At 52.2% G+C, this 16436-nt stretch overlaps 1 protein-coding gene across 1 annotated transcript in view; it reads right to left on the reverse strand.

The window, feature by feature from the left end:
* Positions 1-4715: 4715 nt before the first annotated feature.
* The window catches only part of ITPKB (inositol-trisphosphate 3-kinase B), a 67395-nt gene continuing 55674 nt past the window's right edge, over positions 4716-16436 (reverse strand). The window contains exons 4-7 of the mRNA XM_010577845.1: positions 14914-15118; positions 9395-9496; positions 7787-7858; positions 4716-5050 (exon numbers count right to left, since the gene is read on the reverse strand). Coding sequence (XP_010576147.1) covers positions 4835-5050; positions 7787-7858; positions 9395-9496; positions 14914-15118 — 595 coding nt within the window. The 3' untranslated portion in view covers positions 4716-4834. The remainder of the gene's footprint in view (positions 5051-7786; positions 7859-9394; positions 9497-14913; positions 15119-16436) is intronic.

Genomic DNA, 16436 nt, shown 5'->3' on the forward strand with positions numbered 1-16436 from the left:
GGCCCCCCCCCCCCCCCGCCCGGGGGGGGAGGCGGGGGGGGGGGGGGGGGGGGAGCCCCGTTTCACCCCACGCGGGACCGTGATGGGGGTCGTGGGGGAGGCAAGGGGAGCGGGGCTCGTTTTTTTAAGGTCCGGTGGAAAGGAGCAGCCCGAGCACAGCCCCGTTTGGTGGTTAAAACCCAACACGACACCCCCCACACCACGGTGGCCCCATGTTCCCCCTGCCACGCACACCCCACACCCCCCCCAGCACCGAAATCCTTGGGGTGAGATGCAAAAGCAGTTATTTTCTCACCCTGGCAGCTCCGCCTCGCTCCCGCTCCCCCCCCAGCCCCCTGCACCCAGCACCCACGGCAGAGCGGCAGCGGGCAGGGGGACGGGACCCTGCGTGAAACCCAAAGGGGCTGTTGCCAACTTCCAAACCGGCAGCCTCACCTCGCCCCGGGGTGGCAGCGAGGGGTCTGCGAAGGGAAAAGCCCATTGCTGGCAGCACCAGCCCCAAAATTGCAGCATTTCATGGCTCTACACCTCAGCATAAGACAAGCCTCCCCGGTAGAGCCTGGGTGCCTCCCCACACCTTTATTTATGGCCAGCAGTATTTAAGGGGCAGTGACTTAAGTAATTTATTTAAGCACTTAAGACTGTCCTTTTGAGATCTCATTGCTCAGGCAGTGCAACTCCGTCCAGCCCTTTCCTGGGGCAGGGGTTTTGGCTGGGATGGGGGGGACAGTGCTGCCCTGCGTCATCCGTGGCAGGGGCAAAACACCTCGTGAGGGGCTTCCCAGAGACCCCCAAAACCACACCAGCTGGTGCCACTAACAACTCACACCGCATGAGCCTCAGATTTCTATCAACCAGCACATCAAAGTCCTACCATTTTCAGAGGTCGCAACTCCCAGCTGGCCCCCAGCACCCCCTTATTTATAGGAGGTTCATTCTTGGAAGTAGTACCTAATTAGATAATTAAGAAGAAAATTAGCTGCCCCCTCCCTACCTCATACCCCCATGGTGCTGCTGGAGGTGTTGGGAGGCTCCGTGTGGTAACAGTGGAAGCCTCAGCAACATGTAAAGTTTTCTTTGTTGCATTAATGTAAGTGCTGGCCTCTCTTCTCTATATTGAGTTTATTAATAATTTAGTTTATTAATCCCTGAAGTGGCAGGGAGCCCAGGGTTTTGCTTTGGGGGTGCAGCAAAGCCAGGTGAGGTGGGCAAGCAGGGCTCTCGTCGTGGCACATGCTGTGCTGCACTGGCAGCCCCAGCTTGGCACTGGGACCTGCCCCCTTCCAACCTGGTGCATAAATCTTAGGGTCAGCAGACGCCAGCACTCAATCAAGAGGGGTTTCTTTCCCCGACTTACTCCCTTCCCCTCCCCACCACAATGTCATGGTGTTTCCTTAACTCTCAAGAGAGGTTTTTACAGAACGGGGTTGAGGTTCTTACTCTTTGCCTTCTGGTTTTGCATTTCAGGGTGCAGCTGGGTAAGTTTTGGAGGCTTTGGTTTTCCTCCACAGGTAGGAGAAGGAGTCCCGTACTGATGAGACTCTCAGTGGCCCCCAGAACTGGAGCTACATCGGCTGTCGGTAACGATGCTGCAGGAGCGTGCAAGCCAGCTGGATAGGAAACACGTACGCCTTTCTCACAGCCCACGAGAGATCGCTAGGTGCACGTATAGCCGCCTCACATCTATAGTACTACCAGCTCTTTCTTGTACCAAGAGGTTTCTAGTCTTTAAGCAAAGTCCACGCTGGCTTTCTCCTGCAGTTTGTTTTAGAGACGCTGTGGCGAGCGGCAGAGATGCTGCAGGGACTGGTCCCCGGGCTGGGCTGCTCCTGGGGGCCTGGGCATTAAATTTGACTTTCCTATGGGGCAGCGCACCCACTCCCCTCTGCCACGTCTGCCCCAGGACAGGCTCCTGCTGTCTTGGGCTTGCACAAACAACCAGGAGGGACTGGAGCTGCCTTTCAGGCTCTACAACCTGATTTCTCCTTCAGTGCAAAACCAATCTGGGTTTTTTTTGGTGGCCTTTGGTCCCAAGTGCTCCCTCTGGCACTGCCCGCAGTGCAGCTGAGAGGGAGAGGAGCAGGGGAAGCGCATGGCTGCGCCGGGCAGCTCTGACGCCCCTGGGTGCTTTGATATTCTTGAGCGCGGAAATCGCAGGGTGGCACTCGGAAACCGCTCAGTGGGAGCCACAATGTAGTGCTAGCAAAAAAACATAAAGAGCAAAAAAAATTCCTGGTGTAGAGCTGCCTTTGGTGGGCTTCCCTGCAGAAAGGGGATGGAGAAACTCCGGCCTCTCCCAGGGTGCCCCCCCACCCAGCCTGGACCCCCCCCCCGAGCCCTGGGTCTGCTCTCACCCTGCCCCGCTCCCTGCAAAGCCAGTTCCTGTTTGTCAGGATCTGTCCCCAGCGCAGGGTCCTTCCCTACTCTTGCTTTTACGCAGCGCTGCTCCCGGCATGTGGTGGGGTAACCAAAGCTGGAGTCTGATTCCCCCCAAAATCAGCATGGACATGAAAAGCCAGCTCCTGGGTTGTTCCCAGGCTGCCGTAAGCTGCACGGGGCAGACACAGACCATACACCAGGCGAATGCTTCCCATACGCCTTTATTTGCAAAGTTACAGGATTTTTTTACAGGCACTGTGCGTTGGTGTTTCAGACCGGTTTGATTTTTTTTTCCGTATTACCCAATGACCAAGAGGGGTGGTGGGAGTGGGGAAATTCCCTCACAGCAACCGTTCCTCCAGAAAGGCATAAGACATCTGAGAGGAACAACCTGCTTCTTCTGAAGCCATGAAGCAAGGAATCTGGTTTATAAACAGGCTTAAAAAATAATACACATATATAAGAGCAGCTTGAAGCTAAAGTACAGCAATAAGTGGTACATATCTATGCATATCTGTTCATATCCTTTCTCCAAAGCTGGAAAAGGGATGGTTTAAAAATTAAAAACACAGTTTAAAAAAAAAAAAAAAAGGGATTCCATGCATTAAGTTTTAGTGTTTTGTGCAATTAAAATGGGATGAAAATAAATATAACTTAAAAAAAACCCAACCTTTTCCATGACACTAATGGAACAGAGGCAAGTCTATAAGGCACTTCCACGTGGGCTATTCTAGAAAGCCTGGCAAGGAGCTAAAACAGTGCAACCATTTACAATGGCATCAGATGAGCTAAAGACATCTGTCTGGTGAGATATGAACTGAGAAAAACCTTAGGAGGCTTCAATCCTTGGGAAAGAGGCTGGGGCATGGCTGCAGATGGCTTGATGGCCAACTCCTGCTCCTTATTGCTGCCAGGAGAAAACCTCCCCCGCTGAGGGTGCTGGACCCACCGAATGATGGCAGAGGGGCTCTGGAGCACCGCTCCCGGGAAGCGAGATGAGACGGCGGGTTTGGAGATGGAGCAGGTGAGGGATTCGTGGCTGCCAAGCTCCTGCACCACCTCTTGCGCCGCACGCTCCTTCTGTCCTTGATGTGAGGGATGCCCCGGCTTGCCCTGCAGCCTCCCCTCCCCGCCGTCCTCTCGATGGCTGACCTTTAGCGAGCCAGCTCCACCACGAGCGAGCCGCTTAGTTCAAATGTTCCAGGAAGTTAAAAAATAGCCTCCGCCCTAAATAGGGAACTGGGTGTTTTTTGCAGGAGTGGGAGCGCAGAAGCCGTCCGCATGGCCCAAGCAAGCTGGGAAGCCAGAGCCGAAGAGCAGCGGCAGAGTCAGCTAGCTCTGCGGAAAAAGAGGGAAGGCACGGGGACGCCTGACCCCAACTCTGCGTTGCCAAAGACAACTAACCTGGCCACCTCGAGAGCTGCTTTGCTGCTGTCACCCTTCACCACCTGCTGATAAAAATTACAGAGATGCTCCAGGCGGGGAGGTCACCCTGGGCCAGGTGCGGGCATTGGCAGCACTACCCCTACACACGTGCTTGGCTGCTGCCAAAAAGACTGATCAACCTGGATGACTACTTTAGGTCTCATAGTAGTCCCTTATAAGCTATTGTTCTCTCCCCCAGCCCTGCCCGAAGACTTCATTCCGCATGGAGGGCTGCGGACCCCAGCTAAGGAGGGATGGAAGCAGCTCCTAGCAGGGGAGCTCGACATGTTACCCACTGTGCCAGTGCACCTAGCACAGGGGATGTGGGTGGGAAGAACCTGGCCATGATAAATACCTGTGCCCAGCCATATGGCCCCACAGTAGGAGGAAAAACCTCACCCTCCAGTGCCACCTGAAAATAACTGAGCAACCTCTATGGGATGTCTTGAACACAAAGAAAAACCCAAATCTGCCCTTCTAGCATCTCTGAAGGACTCGGCACAGCCAGTTCCCTAGGCTGAAAGGTGCTGGCAAGGACAACTAAAGGGCTCCCACCCCAGTATCCTTCGCTATCCCCATGCCTTACTCACGCACCTGGCTTCCAGAGGGTCCTGGGCACAGCCACTGAGTGTTTTTGGGATAAAGCTACAGATCCCAGTGCAGGGAGAGGCTCCTTCCTCCACCAGCCATCTTAAAATCAGGCTGCACAAGAGACAGAAGCACGCAATAGCACGCGCTTGCCTAAGCAACCCTCCAGGCTGCTCCCGGCCGGCACGGCCGTGTGCTCCCACTGACTCTGTGAAGCCAAGGTTTCAAGTTCAGCTTTTGTTCTGGCAGGTTAGCTCTCTATTTACATGGAGAGGAAAAAAAAGACCAAGACAACCTAAAAAAAACACAACAAAAACACATTAAATAGGGAGAGTATAGCTTTCAAATGGGAAGGGCGAGGGCTGGAAAGTGTCTTGTAGTGCAGTTCAGAAGAGTCAGTCGGGGGCAGGTTGGGGGTAGTGGCAGAGTCAGACGCGCGGCTTTAATGCAAGTCTTCGCTCTGGGACAACTCTGTCAGGATCTGAATGAGGTTGTCCAGCCCCCAGAGGTAGCCGTCCTCTCTGTTCCCTTCCACCCAGGGCACGTTGTGCTGGAGAACTTGTCCCTCCGGCAGTGGGGTGGTTTTCCCAAAGTCAATCATCCAGACTTTGGCCTGTTCCTTCTTGTCATGAATGAAGAGGAGGGAACTCCCGATTACCTGCAGAGAGGAGAGAGACCAGTTAGTGGTGCTCCTATTGCTCATTCTCAGACAGCTCTGGGGCTTTCAGACACCTTATCTCAGGCTGCATTTGCAAGAGATGATGCTGAGATTTTGCATGAGCAAAAGCAAGCTCTGTGTGTTGCTGGCTGTTTGCACATGCAAATCTGGTATTCAGACAAGCTGATGTACTCACACAAATCCCAACTCTTGGCAGAAGGAGAGGATCAGAAAAACATGAGGGTGAAAGATAGAGATGTCATTTTGGAAACTGAGTCAAAGTCCTTGGGGAAGGAATGAGATGAATTGTCTCAGCCTTCAGATGGGGATTTTTTCCAAGGCCAGTTCTTTGTGACTGGCTCGTGCTATTCACACTCACCAGCCCTGAAGACATCACCACAGTGATGGGTACACTCCATGTACAAGTTAACTTGCAATGTGCTGTCTGCTACCTATAACACCGTCCAACTGCACCCAGATTCCCCCTTGAATATCCTCCTGAGGCTTTCACAGCGCTCTGGGGATGCAAGTTACAGAGGTACATGTGCATGAATTTCCTGTTCCATGAGTTCACTTGGCTGCATCTGCTTTGAAGGGCTCTTTCATATCCTGATCGGCCTTTGGGAAAATCCTGCAGCAAGTATTTGCCTGAGCAAGCCTGGGGAAGCCCACGGGTGCATTTGGGAAGGTGACGCACATCACCTCTGACCGGAGAAGTCTCAAGGCCTGTCGCAGAGGGACGAGACCCCACGAGCCCAACGCTCACCACCCACAGAGCAGAGAGATGCTCAGCAGGTGGGTGCCTCCAGCTTAGCCCCTGGCCCATCCTGGCACGCAGTCCCAGCCAGGCTGCTGCCCAGCAGCAGCTCCACTGTGGCTTCCCAGTGCTTGGGGAACATGTATCAGTGTCAGGCCATTCATCATTGTGCTCTTCTGCTGAATCTGCTCCTCCAGTCAGAAGTTTTTAGCAGGCAATACTACAGAAAAGCACCAACAGGCATGCTTCAGAGCTGTCCCAAATGAAGATTGCTTTCCAAATCATGTCTGATGCACATGAATTGGTGGATTATGAACTCGCTTGCCCTTGTATCACACACGGGGACCTTGGTGACCCGAGCACAACGGCTGTTAGCAGACAGGACGCAGCATGCTCAGAGCCAGGAGTGCCCCATAAGCTGTGCAGGTACATGGAGGAGCACAGCTCTAGGGGCACCCAGCTGCTGTCAGCCCTCCAAAACAGCAGCACTAAACGTTACTGGGGACTCCCATGTCTGTGCTATCAGCAGGATTTAGTTTGAGGTTTGCCTTTAGACGAGGGTTTTGAATGGGAAGCATGAACTGTTTGCAAAAGCTGTTATGAATTTACATTTTTGAGGAGACTTCCTCCTCCAGCACATTGGGAAAACATCCAAGGTCCAGAGATATTTATTATTTTCCAGAAATGCTTATCTTTAGCTCTTGTCCTTCTAAGCTCTTATAGCCCTCTCTTGGCCAGGACAGAGCATTTTAACCTTAAGGAAAAGCCTTTTGCTGACGTTCTTTGCTCGCCTGTCCTGGGTTGCCGAATTCTCCTGCAGCTCCTCAGAGGAGCCCTGCCCAGTGAGGGCCCCGTGGAGGGACACGCAGAGCTTGGCAGAGCTTCTGCTGTGCTTCGTCTCGAAGTGGGACGGAAAGTCAAAGCTGCTGCTTTTTAATTTTTAAGGAATGGAAACTCCTTTCAAAACCTCCTTGAAAGGCTGTTTTGTTTCTGTGTTTTCAAGCAAAACCCTGGCACTTGGTTTCAGGGAGCATTTTGTTTCCCATGTTGAACTGACCTGAAACCCTCAGTTTTGACATTTCCCTTCCAATTGCCTTACAGGCGCTGCTGTCAGGAGGCATGGCCCCATGTGCCTCCGGCTCCCGCCAGGACCCTCCGCGTGCAGCTGGAGCCGAGGTGGCTCACGCGGCTCCGGCTGAGGGACAGTGGGATCTTGGAACTGTGGCTCCTGCTCCGTGAGTTGAGGGTTCCTGTGAGGTTCTTTTGCCCGTAGACAACACATGCCAAGGACACGCGCGCTCATGTTTTGTTAAGTAGATGCAATAGCAAATACTTTTTGCCAATGCTAAATCAATAAAATGATTTTATTAAATTATGGAGCATTCCAATTCCTGTTGAAATGGCCAAAAAATTTAGTGCTTCCTCTGTTTTCCCACCAGAACTGAATTTTCACTGCAGAAAATGTTGATTTTGTGGACCCTCATTTCTGGAGGAAAGTCTTTCCAAGGTCCTTACTTGTAGTGCCCCAACCAGCTCAGCAAAGGCAGTTTTGGGATATCTGCAATTTATGGCTATGTTGAAGCCTTGTTTGATCACATGGAGCAACTGGCAGCCAAATGATACCTGATGCACATTCAGACAGGCATTTCTCTCCAGAAAACCCCTCTACTTTTACAGTAAGGATTTTTTCCAGTCATATAAACCCATAAGCAGCCCAAATTCCTCCTAGATCACTTTTAATCTATATGAACATTGGTTTTCAGTAGGTTTGAGCCCATGTCAGATACATGAACATTATATCAGTCATCAGCTGTATTTCCACGTAAGTACTAGATAAACAGGGGTAGGAAAACATGGATATAAGAATAAATTCAAAATTGTAGAAATTTACAGCCTCTGGCTTTGACTCCTCTCCTTGGACGAGCTGTGATTAAACCATTTGCATTTCTAAGCAGACCTGTCTAAACGTTGAGTATTACCTCATGGCACTTGAAGAACGGGGACGTCTCCAGGGTAGCGCGGATACCCTTCAACCGGTTAAGGTAACTGTTCTGGAATTACAAAAAAAACAAAAAACCCAAGATGTCAGCACTGCAGGAAGCCTACATAAAAACTGCTGCATGGGGCAGACAGGAAAGTCATCCCTCCCAGTATCATTTTCATGATACCATGTTTGCGTGGAGAGATGCCAGGGGCGTCCCTCAGCTGCTCTGCACTCAGCATCCTCCCACAGACCTATCCACTGGGAGGGGTGTCCCCTCTTTTTTGGGATCCACTTATCCTTTTGGCCTCTACAGCATCCTGTGAGCTCCTGTGGCTTCCACAGCTTCGTGAGAGCATTTGCTTTTGCTGAACCAGTGCTTTCTGCAGACTTTCCCTACTGCATCCATAGCACTTCCGAGGAGGGAACAGCTAATTCAGCAGTTGCTGCTGTGCATGCACAGCCAGGCTGCTTTTTTCTCTCACCTGCACTCTTTTTATCACTCAGTCAGTCAAGCATTGTGAGACAACTTCTGTAACTCTGTATCAGCACTTCTGCAAAGTTGGTACCATAGGTGGAAGGGCTTTCACACTAGTCAGCACGCAGGTCAAGACCCACATGCCTGTTCCAGCATCCCTGCAAATTGCTGGAAGGAACTAAATGTTCTCAGGGGCGCCCTTTGACAATTTCATTTTGAGGTTTAGATAGAAAGACTAAGCACAGGAAAATGCACAGCAGGTATCTGGGCACTATAGTACACCTATATTTTCGTACTTTGACTGTGTGGGGAGATGTGGGGGTCGCTGTATTGCAATGGTTTGGCCAAGGAGCCCCATCCAAAGCCAGGGCATGATGGTGTGAGTGTGCTCCAAGCTCTTTGGGGATGAAATGCAGGTAGGCAACTTCATTTTCAGATCCAGCAATGATCCCTAGGTAACTTGTCAAAGCGAACGTGCCAGCTTGAAGGAGGCAGTGACAATGGCCACTCCAGCTGGAGCCTTGCGTTTGTAGGCTTCACATAGTACAGCTTAAAATGGGACCACTTTGTCAAATAGGATATTTGACACGGTGTAAATTGTTTACAGTAACATCTCTTATTGTCCTGGCAACATAAAGGAACTTAGGAAATGCCGACAGTGGCTTGCCCATGCAAAGGGCACCTGGTGCAGGCAGGGGGATGCCTTGGCCACCCGTCCTGTAAGACTGAGTGTGGGGCAGCTCACTGTGCCAGGGTGGGAGCCCCCACTGCTCATGCCATCACATACTGGGGTAAAGAGCAGACCTGGAGGCTGCCGTCAGCCCCAGGGACAAGGGGGCTGAGCATGGTTGTGCCTCTGCAGCAAGTTTTGGGGCCAACCCTTGAGCATCCTCAGCAGACTTGGACCTGGCCTGAGAAGTGCTGCTGCAGCAAACGTGTTCCCTCCCAGCCCTCTGCTGCTCTCCTCTCACCCCTGTACCAGGGTAGCATTTCTCTCTGCCATTTTTCCCGCTTTTTTAAGACAGATTTCTCAGGCTGCAGCCCCTCAGGGCAGGGAGCTGATGAGCCAAGGGCAGCCCCCACAGAAGGAGCCCTCTCCCGGCAGCCCCCCCAGCATCCCCCACTCACCAAAACGTTGCGGTTTCCTCTGGTGAACTCCCTGAAGGCCTCCGTGACTTGTTCCTTTGTCCGTGTCTTCTTGAAGTCCCGGTTCACAGTGCCATCCTCTTTCTTGAAAAGAAGGGATAGTGGTAAGCAGGATAGGGATGGAGCCAGGACAAGGACGGGTGTTTCAGCAGCCAAGCATGTCCCCGTGTAGGATGCGACCAGCTTTTTTTGGCAGCTGAAGAACCTGTCTATGGAGGATGGGTGAGAAGAGGTAGCAGCTCTCTGCCTTGTACATCCCAAACCATCCCACAGCTCCACTGCTTTGCCCCCTAGTGCAATTGGCAAGTCTCCATCACCACGTAGTTGCTGATGTCACCAGCAATGTGGATGAGCTACCTCTCATGGACTGGGCGCTCAATGCCCACCAGTGGCTGGAGGCCACCTGTCCCTGGCCACACCGTGCCCAAATGGCTTCTCATCACGGCTGTGGAGGATCACAGGCACTGACACCAGTCTCGGGCTGCACCCCTGCTTCGGGAGGAAAGCAGAGCACAACCATGGCAGGACACAACTGAGTGTGGACAGACAACATCTCAGAAGCAGGCACAAAACCCCCTCCGCACAAAGTCCTCCACAAACCACTGAAACAAGGAGATGAAGGCAAGGAGCGAGGCCCACAGCTGTCTTGCCTCTCTAGTCCTTTGATAGCCCATGGATTGCAAACTCTCAAAAGCAGCAGCCTGGCACCAAGACGCAGCAAGCAGCCTTGTGCTCTCCTCCGCCTCTTCCCCAGAGGGATGTCCGTGCCTGGCCCACGGCAGGGATGGTGTGGCTTTGTCTGCCATGGGGATGGCAAGCAGCCCTGACCAAGAGGCTCCCAGCTGAACCTCTGGGCAGCTTTGTAGGTCACTCGCCACTTCCCCACTACTGCTGGGGCTCTGATTTTCAGATCAGCACATTTCATTGTCCGGAGCAGCTGTGGGTCGGGCTGGCAGCACTCGCTTCCTGGATACAGGGACTATTTTAAACCACACATGCTCATGCTCACAGCTCCGCTTGCAGAGCTCCATCCCACCACTCTGGACAGCTCGTTTGCATACAATAGAGTGAAGGGACAGAGGCCAAAAAGACATCCTGTGGGCTGGGGAAGATGAAGTAAGGATGAAGAAGCAGAGCAGAGGCTGGGGAAGGAAGAGAGCACAATGAAATCACCTGCCCCAGAGATTTATGCACCCTGGCAGGACTTTGAGACCCATCCAGGTAAATGCCCTGGGATGGGGCCACGTGCATCCCCCTGGAAGAAGGCTGGCCGTGGGCACAGTGGCCAGTCCAGCCTGGGGAAAGGCCAAGCGCCCAGGCTGCAGAGAGCTGGGCAAGCCAAGCCCAGCACCAAACCCACACCTGATGCGCTGCTTGGGATGAATCACACAGCACACTTCCAACTTCCAGCTTGCGTTTTGTGCAAGTGTTAACAAAGGCGATAATGAAAGCAATGCGTGAAAGGTCTTAGTCTCCAGGAAAAACTTTGTTTGTACGAGGTGCAACCAATGCACCCAGCTTCAAACCACCCTGGATCCAGCCTGACCACTACCCTGCCACAGGGCATAAAAGCAAGGCGAACCGCTGCCAGAGCACACATCGGCAGGGGCCAGGGACGACCTTCTCGCTGGAGACCTCCCTGCCGTAGCACCCATCCTGCTGATGGACCGAACAGAGCCAGGGTCGCTGCTTTCAGCTGTGTCTTATGGGGTGGCAGCAGCACAAGCAGGAGGCCTCGCCAAGGGTGCTCTTGTGGCACGTGCGGAATATATAGGGGAAGGGTGCTACGCCGCTATACGTCCATCACGTGAGCCCTGACGTGGCAGTTCAGAAATCAACCCACCCTCTCCCCGGAGGACAATAGATATCAATTTGGAGAAGTGCCACAGCACTAATTTCACATGTAAAGAGCAGAACTTTCCACAAAGCATCCAAGAAAGGAGATGGACTTCTAAGTGCTCCTAAAAATAAATGAAAACCACAGATGGCCTTTCAGATAAGGCAATCTAGGCTTCAGAAAAGCCAAACAGCCTATCCGTAAAGCTGCTCCCATCATTACCCACCTCCCGCAGTTTCCTTGCCCAGCAAGACGCTGCTGCCGTGGGGCTGACAACTGCCATGACATTTACAGGTGTCCAAGCCCCAAGGGGGCTGGCTTCCACGCAGCAGAAATGTGAGGGGGGCTGATAAGGACTATCGCAACCTCCGCCCCATCAGCGATTCCAGTTTGCACTGGCGTCACTGGGGCAGGGTTCGGGTCAGCCGGTTCTCCCTCCGGCACTGTGTCCGGCCTCAGATGGGGCTTGTGAGCTGCCCATCTTGGGAAAGTCAGGTGAAGGCTTTTAGGGCTTGCTCTAGGACCCCGCAAACATCCCAGCCCTGTGGAATATCATCCCACCATGGCCTTGCTGCAGGCAATGGTGAGTGACTCTCGGACCAGAGCAGGAGCTCAGGAGTGAAACTTCTTGCAGTGAGCTCCAGTAAGCTTCAACTGGGTCACCAGGGATCACTTGTATTACTTTTAGCATGGTAATTTTATTAATAGCTACTGTTTCTAGCAGTTTCAAGCTACTCCAGAAAGTTAGATGAGTGTCATTATCTCCTGTTGCAGTGGAAAATTTCCATTTTAAAGAGGAAGAACCGCATCCTTGAGGCCACCTGGGAAAGCAGGTGCTCAGCCAGGAAAGGGTCCCCATCCTCATTCCCAACCCTGAGCTGCCTGTTCACCTCACCTGCCTGCGCTGTCCCAAAGGTTACCGCTGCTCCTCTCCTTCCCCTGTGCCCCCTTCCAGCCCACACACCCAGGGCCAAATCCTGCCCTTCCCTTGCACGGCAAGGTGCTCTTCTGTATCAGCCTCCAGCCATGAGGAAGCGGCAGGGCAGATTCACCCCTGCTCTTCCCAGGTAAGCATCCACAGCAGAAAAGAAACCATGGGGGGACTTGTCATTAGATAGCATTTTCCTGAATTTTCCTCTGAGGGCTCAGTAGCAGCTCAAAGCACTGAAGGTGCTTTCCCTGATGCAGAGACTCGACCTCAGAAATAGGGCAAATACAGGGATATGGCACAGCACGACCAGCTCTACAGCCCTGCTGGAAAAAAAGCCAGCCGGGAACCAGCATGAACTGTTAATGCTGTAGCTTAGGGGAAAATAATGCAGAAGCTGAGGGATTTAAGGAGAATTATAGTAATTAGAGCCTTGATCGAATTAGTCAGCCCTTAGCAGCAGCAGCAGGATTACTCCTGGAGGCCAGCACTTCTCAACATTTTTCAATTAAAGGGCTGCCTCACCTCTTTAAAAAAATCCACAGCTCACATTGTGCAGCAGCTCACTTACGGTCGGCTAAACCAGGAGCAACTCTCACCACTCCTTTATGGCTTTTATTTCCCTCCACAGTGTTTTTTGGCCTGTGTGGGAATACGATTTGGTTTGGTTTTTTGTTGTTTTTTTTTTTTTTGTTTTGTTTTTTTTTTTTTTTTTTTTTTTTACATTTTTCACTTCAAGTGGTTCAATATGACCTGCTTTTGCCATAAAGCCCCCTAAATGTCCCCAGATCATAGGCTGAGAAGCACCTCTGGAGGCCAAGGATATATCATGTTGGACTATAAATAGGCAGATATTCCTGATTATAGCAAGAAAGCAGGGAGAAGAAACTGTGCATGGGAGCTTTGGTCCCAACTGGCCCACTCCTTTTTTTATATAGCCTCAGGTTTATAATAAGCACCAGCAAAACAACAGCAATGGGAACTAGGCAAAGGGTTGTCCCGAGCCAGAGCAGCTCACAGCGTGCTTGTGGGTACCCATGGCAGAAAAGGGTCTTTGGGAGAGCTGGGGAGATCAGGGAAGAGCTGCACGAGCAGGCAAGTGCCCTGACCCAACGTAGGGCACCACAGAAAGCTGCTGTGGGGGAGCATGACCAGCAGCATCCCAGGCAGGGGCACGGGAGCTTTGCATTGCTTGCCAGAAAACTCTTGAAGGGGTTCAGCCCGAGGGCTGCTCCTTGGGTTTCTGAGAGTGGTTGAGTTAGGGATAAATGCACTGTCCTCTGCTGCCCATGAAACAGTTCAATGAAAAAGGTGCCCTCCTCCCTAAGTGCAACGTGCTCTGCTGGGCTTCCCACAGCCCAGGGACTTTGTCCTGCACAGTGGGACAGGCAAGTCCCTTCCCACCGGAGGTTTGGTATGCGAGTAATCAGAAGTAGCGGCTCTGAGTGACCCACTCCTGATGATCACCTTTTAAACCCATGGTCTAACATCTGCATTTGCTTGCTGTTTGACTGGCAAGGTGAAGGGGAACACTACCAGGAAAGTCTGCAAAATCTGATGTGAAGGCTTTTTCAGGGAACGGCTTCATTTGTTTTAATTCTATCATTTTGATACCACTATCTCCAATCAGGAGAGGAGAGGTGCAGGAGTTTAAGGCCACAGAGACCCAGACGGGCATTCTGGGAGAATCCAGCCCGACTCAGAGAGGAGAAAAACGATCTGTGATCAAGAGAAAGAAACTTCTCCAACCAAGATACATGTAGAAATTGAGCCATCATTTCTGCTAAGAGTGAGCAGCTGCCCTGAGCTACTGCCTGGGCCCCCAGCAGTGCCCCAAGCCTGAATTACTGCAGGCATGACTTGACTGAGCTCCCCTCAGCTGCCAAGCCAACATCATGTCCAGGCACGCGATGAAATGCTTCGCTCAAGTGTGATATTACCTTTAATTCATGTTGGCTGGCTATCAAAAGGCATATGCCATTGCTAATGTTCATGCAAGTCTTCTATAACTAATACAACTGCTCTGCGGCTACAGACCTAACTTTGTTCAAGTGCTATTCCGGACATCTCTCTCACCACAAAGTCTGCTTGCCAGGAGAAAAACTCCTGGACTGGCTCATCTAATGGGGACACGAGAGCATCCCAGCAGGTATCTCCAGAAATGCGAGCATTAGCTCTGAGCAAGCACAGTTAACAGGTTACACATGCATGCAGGTGCCAGCAGAAAGTACTGCTGCTTGTATTCGCCCCATTCATAGTGCTCTGTTGCTGAATTTTTCCACACAGGGATGTAAATACAGGCTCCTCACCAACTGCAGCTAACCTCACAGCTCCAAACATGGATCAGCACACGTTCAAGCTGCGATTTGGATTAATGGCTCAGCCTAGCGGCACAGCAGTATTAAAAGCAAACAACTAATTTGAGTCTTCAAGTTAGAGAATGGCACTTTGCATTTCATAGTCAGGGAAATCAACCAAGTAGCTGATTTAATGAGATTATGGCTAAAACTGTCCTCTTGCATTGATGCCCTGAGCACAGCTGTGCTCTCAGAAGAGCGGCACTGCCCCAAGCCAGGTGCCTGACAAGGGTGGTTTGGCTGCAGGGACCAGGGATGTCCTGATGTGACATGGTCTTGCCACCAGTCTGCTGTGTGTGTGCCTCTGAGGGAGTCAGTTTGGTTACCAAACGCTCCCAGCAGCGGTTCCCCCTGCTCTGCACGCCTGGAGCAGCCTCACCTTTATCCCCTCAATCCTGAAGCCCAGCGTGGCGGTTGAGCTGATGGTCTCCCTCCACTGCATGTAGCGGGGCTTGGTTACTGCCCGCAGCACGTTCTCTTCCTCAGTGGGAGCATCAGGGTCCACCTCGATCATCTTCTGGTACATGTCCTTCCTCAGGCTCGGCTTCTTCCTGGCCTTTATCAGCTCCTCCTCCAAGTATGTCCTGCAAGGAGTGAGGGCAGGGGACATTAGCAAGGCCACAGTGCTACCACACAAGGTGCCATATACCCACAGACAGCCCTTACCCCAAAATCAGGCCTACCCATGATATCTGATCCCTACAGAGTAGGGCAGCATAGGAAATGATGGAGCAAGCCTCACTGCAGATGAATTGATCCTGAGTTATTTAGCACCCCATCATCAACACCTGATAGCTTTTCAGTTCATTAAGGAACCACAACCAGTTTGGCAATAACAAGGGAGGTTATTTCTTGCAGGTCCTTATGGTGTTGCTGCTACCACCCCCCCTTGGTCCTGGGGGTCTGTTTCCCAATGCTCAGCAAACCTGAGCAGTGACTTAGCGGCTCTGACAAACTAAATATGACTTTCAAGATGTGCCCAGGAAACTGCCCACATGCTCTGGGACCTGGCTGAGTTGAAGGCAAGAAGGAGATTGCTGCGTACCAGCCTTCGTTGTTAGCTGCCACTGCCTCCGAGGTTTGGCCGATGTGGGCGGCTGCTGCTCCCTCCTGCCCTTCTGCAGAGCTGGGCATGGCTAGTGGGAGGTGTAGAGCAGTTTGGATTTGGGGGAAGGAGGAGGGCAGCTGCGGCTCCTGTGCCTCTCCTGTGCTTTCCCATCACCTCACCCTGTGCACCATGAGAGCTGTGCCTTGCAGGCTGCTAAACAGGGTGTTTTCACACAGGTCTGTTTTGCTGCTGGTGATTTTGCCCAGTATAGGCTTGTTTTAAGTGGACTATCTAGCTAAAGTTTCCTGTACAGGATGGAGCAGAGGGAGGGATGCAGCCTTGGCCAGGTGCTTACTGTCCCCCCAGGACCATGGGGTACAGCCAGGGTGGGGGAATGGGGGAAGGAGGATGGAGGGTGCAGAGGAGCGTGCAAAGACCTTGGTTTTATGCATCCTTCAGAGGAGCACCACTCTGTGCCAGAGCACACCGGTGGAGAACTTCTGCACTCTGTCATGCAGAAAACTATCATCCACAAAATAATACTTCCTGCAGCAGTAATAAACCACTATGTAACTCCTCTTGTGGCTCCCAAACCTGCCCCAGCTCAGCCCAGCAAGTGCCCAGGCTCTCTCCAAGCAACTCGCAAGACAGGTGAGATGTCCCAGCAAAACCACACAGGAATGACCCTATCTGGCACCTCCTTCCCCCCAAATCCAAACTGCTCTACACCTCCCATTAGCCATGACCAGCTCTGCAGAGGGGCTGTGTCCTCTCCCCATGTACCTCGTGACAAAATCCCAGCACTGAGCGTGCAGTTCACTACCAGAACCAAGCAAAATGCACAGGGAGGATGC

The sequence above is a fragment of the Haliaeetus leucocephalus genome, unplaced genomic scaffold, assembly GCF_000737465.1.
Source record: "Haliaeetus leucocephalus isolate CR32 unplaced genomic scaffold, Haliaeetus_leucocephalus-4.0 Scaffold577, whole genome shotgun sequence".
Taxonomy (NCBI): domain Eukaryota; kingdom Metazoa; phylum Chordata; class Aves; order Accipitriformes; family Accipitridae; genus Haliaeetus; species Haliaeetus leucocephalus.